This window comes from Agelaius tricolor, unplaced genomic scaffold (assembly GCF_023055355.1).
Source record: "Agelaius tricolor isolate 1412-34295 unplaced genomic scaffold, bAgeTri1.0.p SCAF_6, whole genome shotgun sequence".
Taxonomy (NCBI): Eukaryota; Metazoa; Chordata; class Aves; order Passeriformes; family Icteridae; genus Agelaius; species Agelaius tricolor.
In genome coordinates this window covers 27,177,512-27,200,736 of record NW_027269266.1, presented here as the reverse complement: position 1 = coordinate 27,200,736, position 23,225 = coordinate 27,177,512, and the positions used below count along the sequence as shown (strand labels likewise).

Sequence of the window (23,225 nt, the reverse complement as noted above, 5' to 3'; positions counted from 1 at the left end):
ATATCAGGTAAAAGGGAAAATAAGAAGATAAGATCTTTCAAGATCATCCTTTTTCTGAAGAAAAATGACTAACTTTTAACAGATGAAAGTCTTAGAAGTTTTATTCTGTTGCTCAGCCAGTTAAACAATTAATTGTGAATTTCCCAAGTAAGCAGTTTTCTGATACTTTTTTCATGCTAGCATGTTTTTGGGAATGAGAACTATATTGGGACTTTATGGGAGATGCAATAAGAAAGTTAAGGTGAGAATTATAATTAACTTGGAAAGCCAAGCAAGCTGTCTTACCCTCATGGTGCTTATGTAGAGAGTTTGGATGGAAAACCTATAGTGTTATAAATTTGCACCTTGCTTAATCTGTGATAATTCTTCCCTATAGGGCAACCCTTAATGTCAAGGCTATGTTCCTGTCTGCTCCATATAGTACACAGCATAAACATCTAATACCAGAATATATGAATTCTTATGTTGTATTTTCTACTTGCTCAGTTTGGCTTGTGGGAAAGCTCTTTCGGATCAATTTGTGTCTCATTTGCTATAGCACATCAAGTAGTAACATAATAATCACTATCTATGTACACTATGTAATGTCTGCATTATGGATGTATTAGAAGAAGCAAATGTATTGTGCAGTGCTTTGAGCTCCTGATAGTACTTCATTATATCATCATGAGTTTAGAATTAGATATCTAATGTATGTTTTCTTTCTCATTTTTCAGATGTTCAACTTGCCCATGGCTCTTTTCATTCCCCCTTCGGTGTTTGCTGTTCATTTACAGTTTAATCTGCTTTACCAGTTTTGGATACATACAGAGGTAAACCAGGTTTTTAAGCCATACCTAAACAGTTAGCCTGGAGCAGTGTCTTGGAAATGCACTAGCAGCTGATTTATTGTGTAAGAAAAATCTTTGTCTGACTTCTTTAAGGAGAAACATCTGTTCATTTTTATTCCTTTTTCTGAATATATATTGCTAAGTTTATAAGAAGCAATGAGGCCAGTTGGTCCCAATTAGATTTAGAAAAAAAAAAAGTAACTGTAAGGAATCAAAACTTTTTGCTATTTTAATACTGTATTTTCCTATCTTGCAGCTTATTAAACATTTTTGGCAGATACTGAACCTGATTTCATTTCTAGGATAAATATTTTAGGGAAAAATACCCAAAAGTCAGTGCTTCTAAAAGATCATTTAGAGTTGCAACTAAATTATGATGTTGTTTCTTTCTTAATGCAAGTAATTCTCAGATGAAAAATGCTCTATGATTATCTGATGGCTATTTGTTTATGACTACACAACTTCATTTCTGTTTTGTGAATGCATAGGCCATATCTATACATGGTTAATAACACACTGTAATTAGCAAGATGTTTCCCACACTTCTCAGGTAGTTCAATGGCCTTTGCCTTCTTCCTTACATTACAATAGAGGTATTTAAAAGTACTTTATGTTATAAGTCAGTAGCATATTTCTCAGTAGCCCCAGGTGGGCTGTGGGCTAATTATTTCCATGACACTTACTCCTTTGTTATTGTTTATTGCCCAGACAGATGCCTTTTCCTCTCTAATTTCATGATGCATAGGACAGTCCTTAGGGAATTTTATTTTCTTCATCTGATATTTTAGGTGTTTCTGTTGTTTAAATTGCAGATTTTTTAATTTTTTTTTTCTGTGTGTTTCATTAAAAAAAGAATTTAAAGAATTAAAAGTGAGATAGTTATAGTGGACCAATAGCAAACTTTGATTATTGACATTTTGTTTCTGTTGGACGCATTTCTAAAAGCATTAACATATGTCTGATGACCTAAAACACCATGTGAATAGGAAAGGCTTAGATAAAATGTCACACACATCACCAGAAGTGGCATAAACTGAAGCAATGCACATTAAGCTTTTTAAAATATTTTGAAAAAATTCAAGCAGTCTTTGAAACTATATCAAATGAATACTAGGCCTCATATGGTAGCAGTTTCTTTGACCATGCTTTAGATTCTAAAAATTAGTTTTAGTGTGCTTTGCCACTAAAAAATTATAATATGCCTCATCTGTGTCTTCTCTGGTGTTTGATGCCATCTCTTCCTTGGCTGAGAGATTTCTAACATTCTGCTGTGTAGCTGTAATTCAATGAATCTCAGCACTGGTGCCACAGTGCACGTCTAGAGTTTCTAAAGTGAATTTCAGAGGCTTATAAATTGCCTGCATCCCTCTAAAGTGCTAAATCCTTCGTAGGGCTTAAAAGGAATTTCCATAGCATATGTGCAATGTGCCAAGTTTAGACACTAGTCTAAACAAGAATGAATTTCAGTCTCAATGAAAAGATAAGCACTCCTTACTATTAAATTATTATGCTGGTAGAAAAACAATGGATTTTTTGTATTAATCCAGTTGATCCACTCATAGAACTTTGCTTACAAGGGAAGTTATTCTTAATGTTGATATTGTTGATTTTATAGCACAGCTGAAATCGGTTGAAATATGTTGGAGTCATGCTCTAAGGTCAAAAATTATGTCGAAATAGAAATAGGGTTACACCATGTATTAGCAGATTTCCTGCTCTCAAGGGCAAGGCACTGACAGAAAAAAGTAAGGAAAGGAAGGGAAATGGTATCAACTATTCAGGCTTATGTTACCCTATATTTTTGGTGAAATTAATATGATGCTTCAACATTATATTGGGGTTTCTTTGCAATAGCTATCATAATTTAACTGTTTAAAACTATTGCTGCTCTCTTTTTTTTCTAATAGTCCTTTACTGAATTTTAATGATCCTAATTTTCTTACACAGATTTTATTACTATGAAAATCCTTTCTTCAAGTCTCTGTTTCTGTCAGTTTACTAACATACAGAGTTTGTTCAGGGCTGTAGCCTGGGGTTCTATAGCAAACAGCATCCTGTCTCAGCAAGTGCTGCTAGCCCTTGCTCTGAGAGCAGATATTTATCATCCCCCAGCAGCTCTGGGAGCCCATGGAGGGTGCTGTTACATGTCATTAGGGGTCTAGGGGAGATACACCTCATTATTTCCCTTCTGCCAATGTAATCTTACAGTAATGTAATCGTTTGCTTGTAAAATGAAGAAGCAATTGATTTTTTTTCCCCCCAAATTTCTATTGCTTTTCATCAGTATCAATTTCCTGATACAGTTTTGGCCCACATTGACTAGTCACAGATGTTTGGAAATCGTCACTTCATGACTTTTGATTGCACGTCTTTCTCTCTAAGAAAAATAAAATCTAGTAAGATCGAGGGGGTAAAAAATCTCTCTTCCTTAATAGATGGTGGTTTGTTTGTTTTTTTTATACAGGACTGAAAAGGAAAGTGCATGCAGAATTTTTTTCTTTTATAGGAGAAGAAAGGGTGTATATAATTAATAGGGAAGATTTTAAGTACATGAAAAAGCTTCTGAGGGAAGATGTTTTGTTTTGAGAGAAATATAAATTGCATTCAGTAATTACAAAAGAGTGATCATGCTCTTCTGAAACTTTCTGTGCCATGTTTCAGCCTAGAGAAAAAGCTTATAGCCAAATACAATCCCTGGTATTTTCCTATACTTAAATTTTACACATGTCCAGTGTTGCTTTAAAAAATATTGAGATGTTTCCTGTGTTATAACTTTGACCTGTCTCATTATTTGTTATGTCAGTTTTTGTCCAGCTTTACTACCAACAGATCAGACATGGTCTATTTTATTTTAACTCAAGTGACTCATATATTCTTGTGACTACAGTATCATAAAGATCAAAAGTACACATTTGTTCTACCTCATTTAGACTTCTGTATTTCCTACATGCTTGGTATACATTAGTTTTTCTAATTTCATATAGACTAATACAGCATTTTAAGCTCTATAAATCTTATATAAAAAATATACTATTTTTCTGGTGCTGGATTCTTTTACTATTGTTTATTATTAGAATGGACTATTGATACAGGAAAGGCATGCCTGAAATTAATAAAGTTGTGTATGCTAGAGTGAAAATACAACTTTGAGTCATATGTCATATATTTGTGTTCAACTATTTTTTTCCACTGCATCCTGGATCAATGGGCCAAGACCAGATATGAGATTCGAAGCCAAGTGCCAGCTCTTGCATTTTGATCACAACCACCCCATGCAGGGCTACAGGCAGGGGGAAGATTAGCTGGAAAGCAGCTAAGCATAGAAGAATATGGGGGTGCTGGTTGACAGCATGAACATGAGCCAATGTGAGTGCCCAGGTGGCCAAGAAGGCCAATGGTATCCTGGCCTGGATCAGCAATAGTGTGGCCAGCAGGACCAGGGCAGGGATTTCCACCCTATACTCTGCATTGGTGAGGCCACATCTTGAATCCTGTGTCCAGTTCTGGGCCCCTCACCACAAGACATTGAGGTGCTGGAGCGTGTCCAGAGAAGGACAGTAGAGCTGGTGAAGGGTCTGGTGCGCAAGTCTTATGAGAGTGACTGAGGGATCTGGGGGTGTTTAACCTGGAGAAGAGGAGGCTCGGGGGGGCTTTATCCTCTCTACAGCTGCCTGAAAGGAAGCTGCAGCCACGTGGGAGCCGTTTTCTTCTCCAGGGCAACCAGTGGCAGAACCGGGGGAAATGGCCTCCAGCTGTGCTAGAGGAGGTTCAGGTTGAACATCATGAAAAATTTATTAGTTGAAAGTGTGGTTAAGCATTGGAATGGGCTTCTAGGGAGGTGATGGAGTTACGATCACTGGAAGTGTTCAAGAAATGTCTGGACATGACACTTAGTGCAATTGTTAAGTGATGTGGTGGTGTTTAGTCAAGGGTAGGAGTTGATGGTCTAGTAAGTCTTTTCCAACCTTAATGATTTTATGAATATTGCACCATGTACATGACAATCTGAAATTATCACAAGATTTTGTCAAGGATTCAAAATAAATCTCTGAGTAGCACCAAAGCATTGAAATAAACTCCTAGTAATTAATATAAATGAAAAATGAAGGAAAAAAAAGGCAACCCAAGAAGACCCCTGAGGAAAACATTTGACAGTGATGGGTTAACTATTGGACTTGATGATCTTAAAGCTCTTTTCCAATCTAAATGATTTTATGGTTCTGTGATCTCAATAAATAAAAAAAAAAAAAAAAAAAATTTTGTTCTATCCAGTACTGTTCAGGTCAGTTGAATGGCTCAGATCTACTCTTAAATAGTCTGGGAGAAATGCTTCTGTGACCAGACAGACCATTCTCATCTAGATCATAAGGAAAGTAAAAAAAAAAAAGAAAAATTTAGTCAAAGGGCACTAAAAAACTAATTTTTCAAAAGCCACAGAATGTTTCAGGACTGTTACTGACAGACAGAAATACTCCATTTCGGTTTATTTTCGCAGGTGATTCAGAAGGTCTATGGCTTATATTAAACTATATCCTTCCATTATGCATTTATTACAACCAATAAGTTAGGTGTGTTTATAACCTATAGACACCTGTGAAAAACAGAAATTAGTTTCTGTTGGTTTAGCTGTAATTTTTATGAGATGTCAAACTGTATTTAGAAAGTATCAACTGATCCAGTCCCTGATGGTAGTAATTGCAGCAGCAGATTATTCCTTGCCTATTTGATCTTTGACATGTATTGGTTTCTGTTTAATTTTCTAATTTAAGGAGAGAATATGATCTGCCCTTTAGCATACTCACAGAAGTCAGGTTTTTTAAGGCATCTCTTGTTTAAGTCTTTCTACCTCATCCAGCTCTGGGAGCAGAAAAAGGTGAGCCACAACTATTAACCAGAAGGAACATGGGTGAAAACAGGTGAGGAATGGGAATAATTTTAGCAACACCTCATGCAGACTGGAAAGAGAGGCATAAAATTGCTACAGATATAGGGAAAAATACAATTGGTGTTATCAGAAAACACCCATTAGTAAAACTGAAACTTGCTGAGGAAGTGTATGGTATTTGTCAAAAGGTTATTTTTCACTTATGCACGCACATTGTGTACTGGTCTAAGTTTTTGTCTAAGTCTTGTTTTACCTTTGGCTTCCGCTCAGTTTTCTTTAAGGAAAAGCTTTGGAAGAGAGAAATTGGGAATTCTTCCTGCTTTCATGCCCTGCACAGCCCATCTGGGCTCCCTGAGTTCAGGTGAGCTCTTGTGGCGCAGTCCTTAAATTGTTGCATCAATCAGATCATACCTAGGAAGATGGCCAGATTCAGGAAAAAAAAACCAGCCTGTTTTGTTTTGACTCTATTTTCCAATGAGGAAATTAAACAAGCAGAGGAACCAGGTAAAATAAAGGAAAATAGGTAAAAAGCATACATAAAAAAAAATATACATAAGTTCTTCTAAGTAGCAGTACACCTGTGATTACCATCATATCAGTAGCAAAAGCTCTTCTTGAAACTCAAGAGGACTTACTTGTCTTTTCAAGCAGAAGCTGTTTGAGACAAAAGTCTATTGGATGGTGAAAGAATTGGGTGAAAGAATCATAATCAGGACACTGTGATAAATAAGTGACAATATGAAACGATAGACAAAATATTCAGTTATTACTGTCCAGGTCCTAACAATTGAGATTGGTCTATTTCTTTGCAAGCTTTTTTTTTCAATTTTCTTGGACCTATTTTCTCTGCATTGTGTGCTGTAGTCTCATTTAAATAAGCAAGAAGGGATTTCAGGAGTAAAAAAAAATAAAAATGTTACAAAGTCTATTTCATCTATTTCAAGTACTTGCAGTAGTTTTTAATCCATTTCTCAAAACAGAAATGTAAATTTTATCAAGAAATAAGACTTTGAATTTAAAAAGCATTTTAACAAAACTTATTTGACTATTACAAAACTTATTTGACTGTTACATGTTTTAGTGTTTGTATTGGAAAGAGAATAGTTTTATTCTTGTGGTTGATTTGTGGAGTTGAAGGAAGGTTTTGGTAAAGAGCAAAAGTATTGAATAGTTTGCCGATAAAAAAGGAGATGCTTTGTTGGGAGGGAAACTATCTCTGGCTCTGGTTTACAAAGTCATATTTTTATTCTTTATAATTCATATACTTATTGTTTATACAATAATATATTTACAAAGTATGTCTGTTTATTCATTACTAGTTTACTGGACTGTGAATATTTCCTATAAGGTCAGTAAGATATGAATCAAATTTAACTCATGAAAGTGTTTGCAAAATTATGGCAAAGAGGTGGTATTGAATGGATCACACTGGAAATAGAGTATGGTGGACTGATCTGATCTTCTGGCCAGGATAAGAAATATCCTTTTGCTTTTGTTTTGCTGCTAGTGTTTTGGTTTGTGTTTGTTGGGGGGTTTTTGGTGATTTTTTCTTAATCTAAAAAGTATCATCTGTAAAAGTTAAAATCAGTAATAATCCAATGTATTAAGTAGAATTGTGAAACTGCAGTATCTCTTGAATTCAATTCTAGAAGGTCACTTTGAATTCAAAAACCATATGCCAAGAAAACCTTTATATTTTTTTCATTCGAGTATTTTGCTTCATTTAATGAAATAATGAATTTCTTTCCTTTAATTTGGGCATGTTAGCCAAAAATAGACACAACTCTGTCTGATGTTTCCTTTCATTTAAATTAGAAACACACACATCTGTCCCTGTCAGGTTACAAGGAATCAGAAACTTACCATTCAGAAGACTTTTGCTAAAAGTGATCAAAGGGATGAAGGTAATTAGAGGTGATTACAGCCATTCTCTTAGTCTGATGATCAAGATCGTGTCAGTGAATATTCAATGACATGATGATTTAACTGGAATTCCTAGAAACAGGTGATATCATCCACAGCCTATTGCATACTGTCTTGCTGTAACAAAGATCCAAGAAATTATTTTAAAAACAATAGGAAAAGAACTGTTTGTTGATTTGCATAAAGAACCAAACTCTGGTTCACAAAAGAAAGTTCTTGCCCCATTCCTGATAGCTGATGCTTTTATCACTCATAAATTCATTATTTGTTTACTGCAAACTCTCAAATCACATGCTTACTCTGGAGTGAAAGAAGACAAATTCAAAAAACACCAGGAAGATAAACATACTTTCTTTAATGCAGACAGTGACTTCGTAGGTCCAGCTAGGCTATAAATGCAATACAGACATCAAAAATTAAGCATGATTCCAAGAAACAAAGAGATCTCACTGCTTCAATCCAGCCTGTCTGCCAAAAGGCCTTATTAGATTTTCTGACCAACCTGTAGGATCAAAGTCTTGTCGTCATTGCACTTGCCAGAACACAGAAAAGGGCAAAGCTGACAACACTATCATTAAACACAAATACTTGCAATAACTGTAAAATAAGTTCCAGTTTTCCATGTTTCACTTGCCCCATGAGGGGAGAAAGTATTGTCTTTCTAGATATATAAGGCATGTAACTCTGCTTTTTGTTTTAAATAAAAAGAATAACAAAAGAGAGAGAAAATAAAACATTCATAAGAGAGCACACTGTTCCTGTCCTGCTAAGTGTACGTTGTGCTTGAACACAGTATAATCAGGAAAAACATAGCAGGATGAAGTTTGGAGTTCCTTCCTTGGCACTAAAAAGCTCAGTGATGATTCAGAATGCCAATGCTCCACTTTAGCAGTGTCAGGAAGAGCCTCCTATTTTAACTCTGTGTGAACTCCTATTTTAATAATGCTGTGCACCCAATAGCTCTGAATACAATATGCAGCACAGGAGCCATGATCTTTTTCACTCAAAAGTGGCTGTTGCATGATAATTAGGGTTATGTTGGTGGTTTGTATTTGATGGGCAGCAATCCAGACAGAAGAATCCTCCCTGTTGAAGCTGAGTTGCTAGTGAGGCCAGAAATAAAAGGTTTATGGGACAAGAACATAATCAGTAACTGCAATTTGGATCCTAGTAGTTAAGTCCTAGAGTTTGAGTGTTGGCTTCTGTTCCTTTCACCAAAGACTTCTTGCAGGCAACAGCTGTGAAATGTTCACTTCAGCAACAGTGAGCTTGACTATTGCTAATCTGCCTGCAAAAAACCTAAAATTAAAGATTGTACTTAAAGAATTTTATTTAGGTCACTTCTGTCTATTAGGTCCCTGGAGAATTATCAAAATAAAAGTGAAGTGAGCTATTTAGAGATGTAACACAGTTCAATACATTTTGCATCCTGGAAAAATAATCTAAACAATTCATTTACCAAATAAATTTAATGTAATAATGAAAGGGTATCACATTAATAATGTTAAAGATTCTGTTCTTTGTTAAAAAAAACCCTCTTTTTCCATCTTAACATATTACACATAATGCTCTTGAGTTTTTCTCATGGCTTGTACTCATTGAGAATCTATTTAGTTATAGCTTCAAAGCCAACAAAAAATTTGAAAGACCCTTCTTTGTTAAAATCACAAAGTATAGGCTGCTGACTATTTTTTTATCTGTTTAGAAAGGAAGATGAAGAGCCTCACTTGGCTATATTTTAGTTTATTTCAGGGCTGGCATACTGATTTATGACTTTTGGGTTTTTTTTCCTACAGTTGCCAGAATGTATTTGTCAGGCTGCTGAAAAATACTGAAATTGTATAGCAATTTTTCTCCTGAAGTTTGTTTAAAATGCTTAACTTGATGTATGACTGAAAGTGTGACTTGCTCCATGCTTTGCTATTTGTAATGCTGCAATTAAACCAATCAGTTACTGTAAGTTTTTTCATTTTTAGCGGAAAAAAATGATTGAAATTTCCTGTATGTACTCACCTTCCCCACAAAGCTTAATTGGACCTATAAAGAAAACAAAAAGGTTGCATCCAATTGTTGAAACAGTTAATTTAATATTCATGTAAGATGCCAATTTGATTCAAACCTTACCTCCCGGTTGAGGTGCAAAACAATGGAAAGTGACAACAGCCTGCCTTCAAGACTATTTATTATAGACACATTTCTTAAGTCTGTGTGTTTATTATATAAATATGCCTTAAACCAGACTGTCCATTAAAACTAGGCTTTCACCTCCCATTCCTACAATCCAGATTTATCAGAAATTCACCCTCTATGAAACTCTTTATGATCCCAACATGCCTGATTCTCTCACTTGTTTTATTTCTAAACTATAAATATTGTTTTTTCACTCCTCAGTGTGGAAATTCAGCTATATCCATTTTACATGCTTACTGGAGTAGAAAACTGCCTAATCAGATAGGAAAACAGTTGGCCGTGTATAAATCAGAGTTTGCCAAGGATTTCAAAGTGTGAAACTGGCAGACGAGCACATATCCCAGGAGTTCTGCCTTTCCTCAGCTTCCCTGTAGAGATTTTACATGGCAAATCTGGTCACCAGAGCCATCTGTATAAATACATGGGTGTGTTGTCCTGAATTAACACAGCAGCTCTACTGGGGAATGTAATTAAGGTCATATTTTAAAATTTCCCCACCAGGCTGTCTGAAATATAGATTTATATACCAGGAATAAGAATCTTACCTTGATTTTGATGAGGAAATTATTTGTAGTATGTGTTTTACTACCAACTAGTCTAACAGAAAGCCCAAAGTTTTAAGTTCAGAGTGCTCCGTAGTGATGCTCCAGGGATGAATTTACCCTCTTCTGTCCTACAGATCAGTAACACCATGATATTGAAAGTAATGCTGTGCTACGAACAGCTTTCCTTATGCTCAAAGGAAAAAAAAAAATTATATGCGAATAGTTTTACTGTAATATTGCCTGCTTTACTCAGTTGACATTCCTTCCTAACACTGACGTTGAAACAGAGCTAAGATTCATGTGGTAGTGGTGACAGGAGGAGTTGTTACACAAGATGTAAAGTTTCCCTTGGATTTCATGTCACGATTTTTTCTCATTACTTAAACAAGAACTACATTGAAGTGGTGCAGGTACCAGGCAATAAAGATTTCCCTTGGTGCTGACAAACTCTGAGACCGCAGATGGAGGTGCTTACATGCCACAAGAGATATTCCATAATGTTCTTTCCCTTTAGGAAAGGGATTGCTGTCACAATGGAAACATCTTTATATAAGAACAGCTATTGTAGGAAAAAAATCCATTTAGTTTCTATCATCTATATTTGAAGATTTCAATTCCAGGATATTTTATTCAGTAATGAATGAAAAGTATTTCTAAGCATGCCTATTTATTACAATGCTTTTGGAGTTGCTTCAATTGTTGTCAGTAATTCTGCTTTACTGTTTAGTGATACCCAAGTATAGCAGAGGAAATACATTGGTTTTTAAAGAAAAGAAATAAGAATACATGTTTTGTGGGAACAACTTTTATAACATACATATATGACATGCCTACATATTTGATTTGCAGGTAGTTTATTGAGTCCATTTCTAAAGATTTTGACAAGTGAAAAATTATTTTTGTGGCAATGGGATGTTAAAATATGAAGGAAACAGGAAAAGAGTTTTGTTGGAATGTTGCAGTTCATCTATGGGTCACTGGCATGGGAGTTTAGGTGCACATGATGTGTTAATTGAGAAAGGAAAAATTGCAGACAGGAGTTGATTTAGAGCAGTAGGTGTCTGTATCAGGGAAACAAACACAAATGTAAACCCCCAGTGTCATAATGGTCAAAATACAGATAAGGTTATCATTGGACAACGGTTGGAGTATTTCAACTTTCAGGGTATTGGTAGCTATTTTGCTCTATTCCCCAAATCACTTTAGTTGATGATACATAGAATAAGAATATTTTATATCCACAAACAGATCTTTTTTTCTTTTGAGTAATATGAAATAAGTTTTGAAGTACTGATGGCAGGGTTATGGAAAAATGACATTTCAGCTATTTTTTTTTACTTTTTAGAGTACTTTCCAATAAAAAAATCAGATACAAAAACTAGAGTAGCAGATTTTTAAAAATGAAAATCCCAATTATGAGCATAAAAACTAAGCCGGTCTTATCACATTTGTTTGGTGTTCTTTAAAAAGTTTAATTTTTTTTTTTCTGATATGTGATCATGAAAGCTTTTACTCTAAGAAACTGATTTGAATACAGTGATATTGCAGGCTGAAATTTTTTTTTCTCTCTGAATGGCTGAAACCTAGTGATCTGTGTGCTTTGGTGACTGGTTGTGCTTGCAGTGGAAGCCAGGTTGTTTCTACAAAGAATGCTTATGAGCTCCTTTAAACTTGCCATTCTCCAAGGAAAATGTCTGGACATAATAAATACACAGAAATGAGGACAGACTGACAGATGAAAGGTAGATGGGTAAGCAGGATACCTGCCACTGCCTTTCTTCTCTCTGGATTATTCTTTTGAACTCGGGCTGTTGCTACACCACATTAAATGTTGTTGCTATGAGTCAGTTCTTACAAAATTAATTTCTTTCAATATGACTGCAGTAAGTTCCTGTCAGCTTGACATGACCATGTCAGAATCATGTCTGGTAAAAATTGTCTTGCTATCCTATCCAATTTACTTAGGTGAAAAATCTGCTTCTAGGAGTTTTGCCCCAGGTAAGATGGCAGACTAAAGAAAAATTCAACAAATTTAAACAAAAGAGCTATGTTGTTTGACATGTAAGTGCTGCAAGAGCTTTCAAAATTGACCTTTTCAGTGGTGATATATTTCTGTATGGTGGAAAGATATATGCTTATATTTATAGCATTTATGCATTTATAATTTTTTTGGCACCAAAGTTTTTCCTCTGACAACAGTTTTTTATGGTTTTTTTAGAAATGAGCTAAATATCTACAAGTAAACTTACTGATGGCAAAGGAAGTTTCTAGAAATAGCACCCTCCACTATTTTGACTATCTGGTGAAAAAATATTTTTATGTGTTTTAGACAAAGCATTGATTTATGGATTGCTAATGTCAACATACTAGATTTTTGCTTCATCAGGTAGAGAGTTTTGCACCCCCTCTGAGCTTTAAAGTCATGTGGTTATGATTGTTGTCTCAGATGATATTTTCCTCAGAGTGGGGCTAAAATGTCTTTGCAATGGAGGTGACCTTGCGTGAATAATTAATCAAAATAGGCTTGGGTATCAATCACTAATTATGACATGGAGAAGATATTTCAGTAAATTTTTAAATTTCATCACTCAAAGAAAGACTGTTTTAAGGGCTGAGAGCGGTTTCATTATCCAAAGAAAATACTTTCACTATTATTAGTCAGAAAAATTTATTTAAAGTTCCGCATATAAATTTATATAAAGTTATACCCTGAGGTCCTTAGAGAGGCCCAAGGCAAAAAGTTCTGCTTTAGCATAAGGATGTACTATGTAGACTTTCAAAAGGATGAATTTTAGTTTTAAAATTTTAATTCAGCTGGCTGGATATTGAGACCTGAAGGCATTCATTCTGAGGACATTTTGTTATAATCCACCTGTAGGATAAAGGTGAAGACTACTAATCCTTACTGATTCCCTGCTCTCCTAGTGCACACTTGGTTTATTTTTACAAAAACTGTTAAAATATTGAGCTAAAATTATATTAAAACCAACTGGATCAAAGTTAGTTGTGGTCTATAAGATAAATCAGTGCTCTCTCAGGTGCTGGGCTGCTGTTCAATTCAAAACATTTGTCTCAGATTAAATTAATTTAATGGTCACATCTCACATATCTTAAAACAGTGGGATGTTCTGCTTGAGAAAGGCAGAAAATGGAACTAGCAGGAATGATGGATTGTTTCTTAACTTTAGGTGGTCTTTTCAGACTTGGACTTATTTTGAGGGAGAGCTGATCCTGCTTATGTTGTCCTTGGCTTCTTAGTTAAATGAAACAAAACAAACTTATCTCAGGATACTGTTTTTCCAGTCAAGTGTGAGCAGGATTTTAAGAAAGATGGTCCAAATATTACAGTTCTATGTATGTGAAGAATTTTCATATTTCTATACTCCATTAATTACAGAAATTCTCTACTTAACCAATTAAGTAGATGTTATTTTTGCAGTTATTGAGGAGAAAAAATGAAAAAATGTTACTTTTCCCTTTTATTATCTTTACCTGATTCATAACAATTTAAATGCATCTGAGGAATATCCTCAGTCCGCTTTTTGAATCTAAATCTACTTGCACTTGCTGAACTGTAAATGAAGGAGACATGGAAGTGCTGTATTTAAGGGCTTTGTTCTGTAAACCTTAAAGGAATGAAAATCTTTTTTTGATTAATGGACCTGCTCTCATGAGTAATGACTGTCCCTCTAAATTTGGTTGTTTGGTTTTTTTTTTGCCATTATTATCTTAGGTCTATTATTATATAACAGATCACCCCTTTTGGCAGTATGAGTATTAAATTCACTAATTAAATTCTCTAAAAGGAAAAGAATTATAGATTCTTGGATTTGTTTCTTAAGGTCTAAGCATTTTTATTTAGCTGCTTTAATGCCCCCTGCTCCCTTTTAATTGCAAAATATTATGGCCGTAATCAGACATGGTGAATAGATACCATTTCAGAATATATTGTGAATAGATGTCCTTTTTGGTCATCCAGTGATTGCATCAATTTTTGACAGATGGATTTGTCCTTGGGATTAAAGAATAGTTGCTGTGTTCAAAGAAAATGTTGTTTGTTTGTCCACACACTTCTGTTGAGCTAACCAAAGCAACAAATTTGAAGTCAGTGCTGGCTTTCCTCTAATTCCATAGTAGCTGAGAGTACCTAATTTAGCAGATAGCCTGCCCACACAAACTTAATTCTTCAGCATTTTCTGACAAAGCTTGAAACACTAGAGGTGGCTTTTGGCAATGGATACTTTCTATAATTTTTGGGTTGGTACTAAAATGATCAAGGCTATCTTTCTGTACTGTCAAGTCATCTCCTTAGGTTGTAGCTCCATGATGAATTTATGCTGATCTATTGTCTCTTCATGCCTCCAACTCATGGCAATGACCATATATTGGACCAAAATCAGTAACTGATCTAGTTAAACTGACTTAGAAAAACAAAACAAAAGCAGCTTTGGTTTGCATCAGTTCCCCAGTCAGGTTTGTTGTGTCAATGCGTTTGTGCCAGAGTACAAGAAGTTTACTGAGAAGAAACCAGCAGTCAAATGTACTGAAGGGTGAAGGAGTATTTGTTTCTGGGTCAATGGCACCTATTTGCAGATATAAAGTGTTTTCAATACTGCTATCATAGAGTTGCACCAAATCCCAAGCATGTCACTGGATAGGGATAAGAAAAATGAGTGAAACAATTTGTATAGAATCACAGAATCATCAAGGTTGTAAGTGACCTTCAAGACCAGAGAGTCCAACCATCAACCCACCATCACCAGAATGACCCCCAAGCCATATCCCCCAGGTGACACATCCAGATGCCTCTGGATCTTTTCCAGAGATACTGTCTCCACCACCTCCCTGAGCAATTTATTCCAATGCCTAAACACTCTTCCAATGATTTGGTTTTTTTCTAATACCCAATGTGAACCCCCTCTGGCACAATTCAAAGCCATTTCCTCTTGTCCTTTTATTTGGGACACGGCAGAAGAAACTGACCCACACCTCACTGCAACCTCCTTTCAGGGAGGTAGAGAGCAGTGAAGTCCTTCCAAGCCTCCTTTTCTCCAGGCTAAACAATCCCAGTTCCCTCAGTCGCTCCTCACATGACATGTTTTCTAGACCCTTCAGTAGCTCCCTTGCCCTTCTCTGGACATGCTCCAGCACCTCAATTCCTTTCTGGAAGTTAGAGGCCCAAAACTGAACACAGTACTCAAGGTGCAGCCTCACCAGTGCTTAGTACACTGGGACAATCACTTCCCTGTGATTCCATCTTGTTATCAGTTCATGATTGCCAATTTTCTCAAAGATTCTCATGGAATAAAGATAAAAACAATTCACTTTTAGATCTAAAGAAATTAGCTTCTGGATCAAAAGAAATTTAATTTATAACTTGTATTTTAATGTTTTTTAATGAAAATATTTGTAATTGTAATGATATTGCAATTCTGTCTTTCTATGCAGTTCTCCAGAAGATAAACATCCTCTCTTTAGCTTTTCGTTCTTTTCATTTCCCTAATTCTTCTTGGTCTTATACACTATTTTCAAGTTCATTAAAACATTATATTTTTAAGCTTATCACCAAACTTGGGCCTCTGGAATGGATACTTAATACTCCCAGTCATCACAGAGTTCATCATGGTAAGATAAAAGTGAAACCTCTTATTCCTTTTTTTCCTCAGGGTCACTATTTGTATTGTAATAGTAATCTAGTAAAATTGTACTATAAAATCAGTTCTACAAAAAGATTTTAATTTTGACCTCTACTTCAGAAGTGGTCCCTGTTCAATTAGAAATTCCACAGTTTAAAAAAAAATATAATCAGAACTTAATTTAAACATTTTTTGTTTAAGATTAATTATTGAGGAAAATTAAGTCGGGATAACATGAAATAGAAGACTTTGAGAAAAAAAATTCAATGTTTTTAAGTATGAAGAGTGATAGAAAAATGCTTCATCCTTTCCTGGCTACTGAATCATCAACAGATGCTCTTTTGTACTCAAATTCAAGCACTGTATATGTGAAAAATATGGCTAGGTTTTAGAAGAACTTTTAAATATTTTAGTGGAATTTGATTTCACCTGTTTGAATTGTTGGTAAATCTCACTTCCCAAAAGTGCATAATGGTTGATTTTTATCAGTATTCAGCAGCCCTCAAGACTTTACTGCATGTGTAAATTGTACTAATAACTCCACTGCATACTGACAAATGTCATGAATGTATCTGAGACACAGAAGTGGATTTCACAGATGTCCTTTGCTCATTCAGTGTTCAGAGATAGTGAGTTTAAAAAAAAATGAGGGAATGGAAGAACAGTTTGAAACAGACTCAAATGGAGTTGCACGTGCAGAGGATGTTACTAATGTTTATTGTATCCTCACAATCGCTGTATCCACAGTGGTGGTGCTGTAAGTGTCTAGTCCTTAAAATTTGCCTAACTACTGGTAATCCTCAGGGAGACACTCTGCTCTTATTTGCTCAGCTGTAAATCTGAACTAATGCTCTCATCCTGATTGGAGTCAAGCTAAATCATTATGGAGCTGATCAGGGGCTGTACAGTTGCTCCAGACTATCTCCACAAACTTAGGGATGTGTAACCAATGCTTCTTCACTCATAACTTTGAGAGGACTGCTTATATACAAATATATTCCCTAGAAAACATAGAAGGATTTTTTCAGTTTTCCTCACACTGAAATTAATAGTGCAGGATCAGACATATGATAGACAGATATTAATGAGATAACTACACATATATCTATTTAGTATATATTTTCTTAGGTGGAAACTGATGGAATCATTTTTGTTTGGTTTTAAGCTTGTCTTTTATAAATATATTTTGACCTGGTTTCATCTCCAAATTTCAGAGAAATTTTGGACATGATGCATTTGATTTGTATGTTTGAATCTGAACAGAAAGAGAGCAATAAGGCTATTAAGGAAAAAAGAAATCTGTATAGAAGCATGAGGAGTGGTGGGTTAGCTGTCTTTGTTAAAGTTATTTTTAGATTATAATGTGATGCAAATGATGATTTTTTTCCTTCATAATTCAGTTCCTAGTATTCTTATTTATCCTATTACTTGTCTCATAATTGATTTTTATTATAGGTAGAAATCCTTACTGCATTGACAAAAATTATGGTGGCACACTCATTATCTGGGACAGGATATTTGGTAAGTAAAAGAAGGTGTTCTCCATCATGTTGAATTAGTGTGGAAAAAATATGTATACTTTTGAATTTGATTGTTTGTCATTCTTTTGTTTTCTTCTTCCATCAGGAACATTTGAGGCCGAAGATGCAAAAGTTGTATATGGCTTAACACATCCAGTAAATTCATTTGACCCCATCATGCTCCAGGTGCTATAGTTTTTATCACTGATTTTGATATCTTCAACATTCAGTCATATTCAAAAGAAACTCCTCTCTTAGGCACAGTTGAGGCCATCCTTCCATTGCTGACCAGTCGATTACATTATCTACAATTTCTTCAGTACTTCATTATGAGACAGCCATTTCTATTCACTGCATTGAGCGTACGCAGAGCTTTTAGTAATAATGAAAATATGTAACAGTAAAATTAACAAATAATTAGAACAGTGATATATATATAAGGTGTTGGACTGAATGAGGTGTTTTGCAGTGCAATAATAAATAGTGAAGCACAGACAAAAGCATATAATAAAAAAAAGAAAACTAATTAGTGTGGTGCTTCTTAGATTTATTAGTTCAGGTTTCACTTAAGCTAGGTAAAAATTCTCTGCAAAAACATGAGAAGCAGTGGAGTTCATATTTGCTTTTCATGATTGTTCATCCAAGGAAGAATCTCAAAGAAAGAGAAATTTTACTGTCAGGGCTGTCAGGGCTGGAAAGTGGGAGGATGTGCAATTATATCCATTTCAGTCAGATACTAAGTAATTTCATTACTGAGAATATGTCATTTCAAGGTCCCAGTAACCAAATCATACTGCATAAATATAGCTATACAATATGCCACTAAATACTCAGGAGTGATTACAGGAGACACAGATGGAAAAACAGATTTTCCTCTGAGCAGAAGTCATTGTAATCCTCACCAAATTAACCAAGGGCTTCATTTCTTTTGCCTATTTCAGCCAGGTTTTCTGAACTGTCTTCATCTATTTCTAATTTATTCTCTTTACAGAGTTTGAAAAATCATTTATTTGAAAAATAAAAATTAATAAAATACAATGTTTTATTAATCTTTATTTTGTGAACAATAAAAAATTGCTTACCTTTTTTTTTCAGTTACGTCCCTTGGCTCATATTTGGAACACGTTTTGGGCCACACCTGGATTCTGCAATAAGCTTTCTGTCATATTCAAAGGGCCAGGCTGGGGACCAGGCAAACCTAGACTTGGCCTTCCTGAGGAAATCCCAGTGGTAAATAGAACATGCACAGGCTTTCAGTTGTGTGTAATTTACTTGGGCCTCTTAATGCTACTGGATCGATGTTAAAAACTCTACACATGCTATTTTAAATTAGCAAATTAGCAGTCATAAAGCATGGGGGAAGATGAATTGGGAAAAGAAACTGAAGGAAATGAATGTTTTAACTGTGGGGCTTTTTTTCTTTTTATTTGATGGAAAAAGTGTGGTTTTTAAGTTATTTTTTCATTATTCATTTCCTGAAGAGATTTTCAAAATTTTTTCTATGGAGTACAGTAATTTCTCCTTTTTTTTCAGCTGCAGGCATGCACAAACACACAAAGTTAAACTGTCTCAAACTAGATAGTACATAAGTTTGACTATAGATTATCTTTCTTCAATTAGCTCTCACCCCTTTTGTGTTTTAAGTATAAAGAATATTAAGGAGCAACAGGCCAGAGCAGGTCACTCTTGAAAGCAAGTAACTGTTTTGCTTTATACAGATCACTGGAAAAGAAGTTCCCTTCAACCCACATGTACCAGCTTATCTTAATTGCTATGCACTTATACATTTTGCTGTAATACTGGATTTGTACATCGAACTTCTTGCTTCTATGACTGTAAGTAATTCCTTCCCTTGAGAAATAATATCTCCTGCTAACAGCAATGATACACAACATGTTTAAATATTAAAGGATTGGGCAGCAGCTCTACAGCCAACTCATATCTTACTTGAACTACTAAAATAATAACTAGTTTCTGTAAAAGAATTCACTTAAATGGCTAAATATATAATTCATGCTATTAAATATACATTTGATATTGTTTAGTAAACAGTTTTTAATAACCATATCAGTTATGTACTTAATAGAAATATTTAGCCTAGAAGAAGTATGTGTCTGCTTCAGTTTTTAGTACCTCATAAGGCTTGAAACTATCCAGTTTTAAGATGTTAAGATTGGTCATACCATTTGATGCCCAGGCTTTAGAGGGAAGATTGCAATGGCCTTGCAGTGCTTGCAAGGTTGGTGTCAGCATGAGTTCAGAGTTGGAGGAGCACAAAGTCAGGGCAAATTTTTCTTCCAATCTCCAACATACAAGAGCATTGATAGAAGCACAGCCAGTAGAGGCATGTATTTATCACCACAGACTTGCCTGGTGGCATCTCCATGGTGACTGGTTCCTCTATGGATAGCTGGCAGCCTGTGAAGGTGAACTACAAGGCCATGTCCACCTAAAAGAAATGAGACATTAACTACCTACAGGGTTTCACATCCTTCCAAGCTCCCTTTTTTCTTTCTGTCTTTCTCCCTCATTTGCTAAAGCTAAAATTTCAGAGTTACGAAGCAGGATTTAATGGATCTAATATTCCTACAAATAAGTCAAAGACCTCTCAAGATGTATAGAAACACCACAAAACTCTATTAATTTGATAAAATTCCCTTTGGTCTTCTTCTTAAACCCTTTCTAAGACCCCCTTAGTTAAAGAGCAGTGCTCTTGCTGTGTTTGTGTCACCCACATTGCCACAGGCAGGCTGTAAACACCCAAAAGGGCCCCCTGGGTTCTTCAGCCTTGTCCTGGCATGCTCACCTGGCAATCTCCAGCCCTTGGCCAGCAGTGGCCACTGGACACTGCAGGATGTAGCATTCCTGGTATAATATAAAAGTTACTTCAGGCATATTCTTTGGATTAGTATGGAGTTATTCTATGTGCCATGTTTACTTCTGCAAAGGGTCACACTGCAATTGCAGGGAATTAGGAGATTACTAAATCATTTTAGGCTTAGTCTATTATAAGGACAGGAAATTAAGCCAAAGGTATGAATAAATACTTCCAAAATACACAAGTCACACAGTATACCTGATTGCTAATGTTCCTGCATTGAGAAAAACCTCTGCAAGATTTTCCAGAATACTTCCAAATTCCTATATTTGCATAGGAATCAAACTCTGTGTTTGAGTTTTTTCCATTTGTTTCCTTTTGCACAGAGATAAGTTTTTTTTTTTGTGTTTTTTTTTTGTTGTTTTTTTTTTTTTTTACTCTATGCTGTTGCTTTTAGCAGCCAGAATTAAGAAGGAGTCTGATTTTTTTTTTCTATTTTATTGTTTTTTCTTTTGGCCTTTTTCTGGTCCTGGAAGGAAAAATGGATGGTCCACATTATTTTTTCTGCTGGTAACTGCAGTTGTTTAAGAATAAGTTATAAAGAAGGTTGAAAAATGCACCCAAGCCCCAGATAATCACTAAATTCTTTCCATCATGGAGGAAACGTCCTGAAGATCCTCCATTTATGAACTTACTGTAGAAAAGCAACTAGAAAATTCTCTGCACAAAACTGCAGGGTAATAAGGTAGTAAGGATAAGGGGAGCACAGGGGCCTGGAAGCACCTCATCTCAGGACATAAACCTTCAGCGTGGGTGTAGAAAGTGCTGGTCCCAAGGCAGAGTTCCAGCATTGCTCTGCAGTACAGTGGAGAAGCTGTCATGAGAAGGAAGCTTGTGTATGAATAACTTTACTTGGCAAAAAACCTTTCTTCAATATCAGTTTTCCACTACACTGAGTTATGAAATGTCTATGGATACAACTGGAACGTTCTGTCTGGCTATGAATTATGTCATAACTGTGGCATAGCTCCATAAATGGAGAAAACTAACTGTTTTCCTCATCTTTAGGTATAAGTTCCATTTCATAACAGCCATAAGACACAGCACACAGCTATTACATTTCTCAAGTGATTACAGTTGCTCAGTGTTTGGTCTCACGCCCTGTAGAAGTGTTAAATTTCTCTATCCATAAAGAGCAACCATATACCTTCTGTCTGAATGACCTACATTTAACTTATGAAAAGAGCAAAACAGGAAAGAACAAATATATATTTTCCACAGGAGAGAGCATACAGTGTTTGTTTTCTGTATAGTGATCTGCATTACATCCAGCGAATAAAAATTGCTTTCTGAGGTCTGCACATCTAGATCTGATCCAAAGCTCCTTGAAGAAATGGGATTTGGATCAGTCCCAGAGAGAGTGCTAGGAGTATAAAACTGCAGTACATTCAAAGCAAAAGTCTCATAGCTCCAGAACTTCAGTTATCATATAAATCAAAGTGAAGTGCACCTTAAACACATTTTGCAGTGTCCTTTTTTTATTGTTAATAGATACTATAACATTTACTGTGCTTATAATTATATGAATATGTGAGCAGTTTCAATTAGATGGAAATTAGTAAGATAGCTCTCTTGAAAGTTAAGAACACAACTAATGTATCCATTCAGTAGGACATCACCAAGTACAGTGTATGTAATATTGCTAAGAATTAACTTTTTTTCCCCTAGGAATTCTAAGTTAAAATAAATTCATACAGCTAATGACACCTAACAATAGAAAATTCATAGAATCATATTAGCATTCCTAATTTGAATGTATCTGATCATCTGATGTATGAGATCAGGGCAACTGATAACTTATGAAATGCGTTGACATCATTCCTAGAAGCTCTTTTGAACCACTGGACAAATCAGAATGAGAAAATGCATCCATGTTATTCTTCCAAAGGAATAAAAAACCTAGTTCTTTGCAGTATTAAAAAATCAATTTTGAATATTTCAATGCTTATCTAAATACATACTTGAAATAACATTTCCTTTGTTTAAATTAATTAGTTTTTTCATTACTAAAAAAACATAATAATGCTATGGCATTCTGTTGATTACAAAGCCATGTAAACTTCTTACTTTCTATAATCCCCTTCCCCCCCATTTTTTTTTTAAGGTTCAAAGATATTTTTAAAGCCTTGAATGAAATGAAAATCCAACAGAAATATTTTTTTCTGCTTGATTGCAGCCAATAACCACATTGCAAGTTGTGGCTGACTTGTAATTGGGGAACCTGCTGTGGTCCCACATGCTTCTCTGTTTATACAAATATTCCAGTATATAAATACTCATTTATTTTTTATATATATCCATGCATACTATGTGGAACCAGGATGCTAACACTAATGAAGGTGTAAAAGGCACATTCTTTTTGCACTGCTGCTTGCAGTGCATAGATTTAATATATGATGTTAGTTTAGTGATATAACCCACTGACTATTTTGTTGATTTTGGTACAGTAATGCCTTGAAAATGGATGCCTCAGCTGCCAGCATCCACTTCATAGGGTGATACATGTTTGAAAGCAAATAAAAGAATCAAGGCGGCATATTACTATGCCACTGGAACTGTAAGAGAAAGTTAGTGAAGCAAACTAACAGTGGTAAAAATTACACTATATGGCTGCTTTTCTAAAAGATGTTATTCCCAATAGCATCATGGTGTATTTCACTGAAAATTTCTTGGTAATCCTTGACTGTGCCACACTGTGCTCAGGCATTACAGTGTCATGCTTTTGTGTGAATCTGATGGTAGCCAATTTGAAATTAACCAGGATCTGCAGGTTATGCTTTAGAGTCCTCCAGTCCATCACATTCTGGGCCAGAGTGCA

The 23,225-nt window shown here is 35.3% G+C and overlaps 1 protein-coding gene across 1 annotated transcript in view; it reads left to right on the top strand.

Annotated features, from left to right (window-relative positions):
- The window catches only part of AGMO (alkylglycerol monooxygenase), a 187,379-nt gene that overhangs the window by 81,610 nt on the left and 82,544 nt on the right, over positions 1-23,225 (top strand). Inside the window, exons 5-10 of the mRNA XM_071429114.1 lie at positions 717-812; positions 15,932-15,998; positions 17,465-17,530; positions 17,636-17,715; positions 18,625-18,759; positions 19,248-19,364. Coding sequence (XP_071285215.1) covers positions 717-812; positions 15,932-15,998; positions 17,465-17,530; positions 17,636-17,715; positions 18,625-18,759; positions 19,248-19,364 — 561 coding nt within the window. The remainder of the gene's footprint in view (positions 1-716; positions 813-15,931; positions 15,999-17,464; positions 17,531-17,635; positions 17,716-18,624; positions 18,760-19,247; positions 19,365-23,225) is intronic.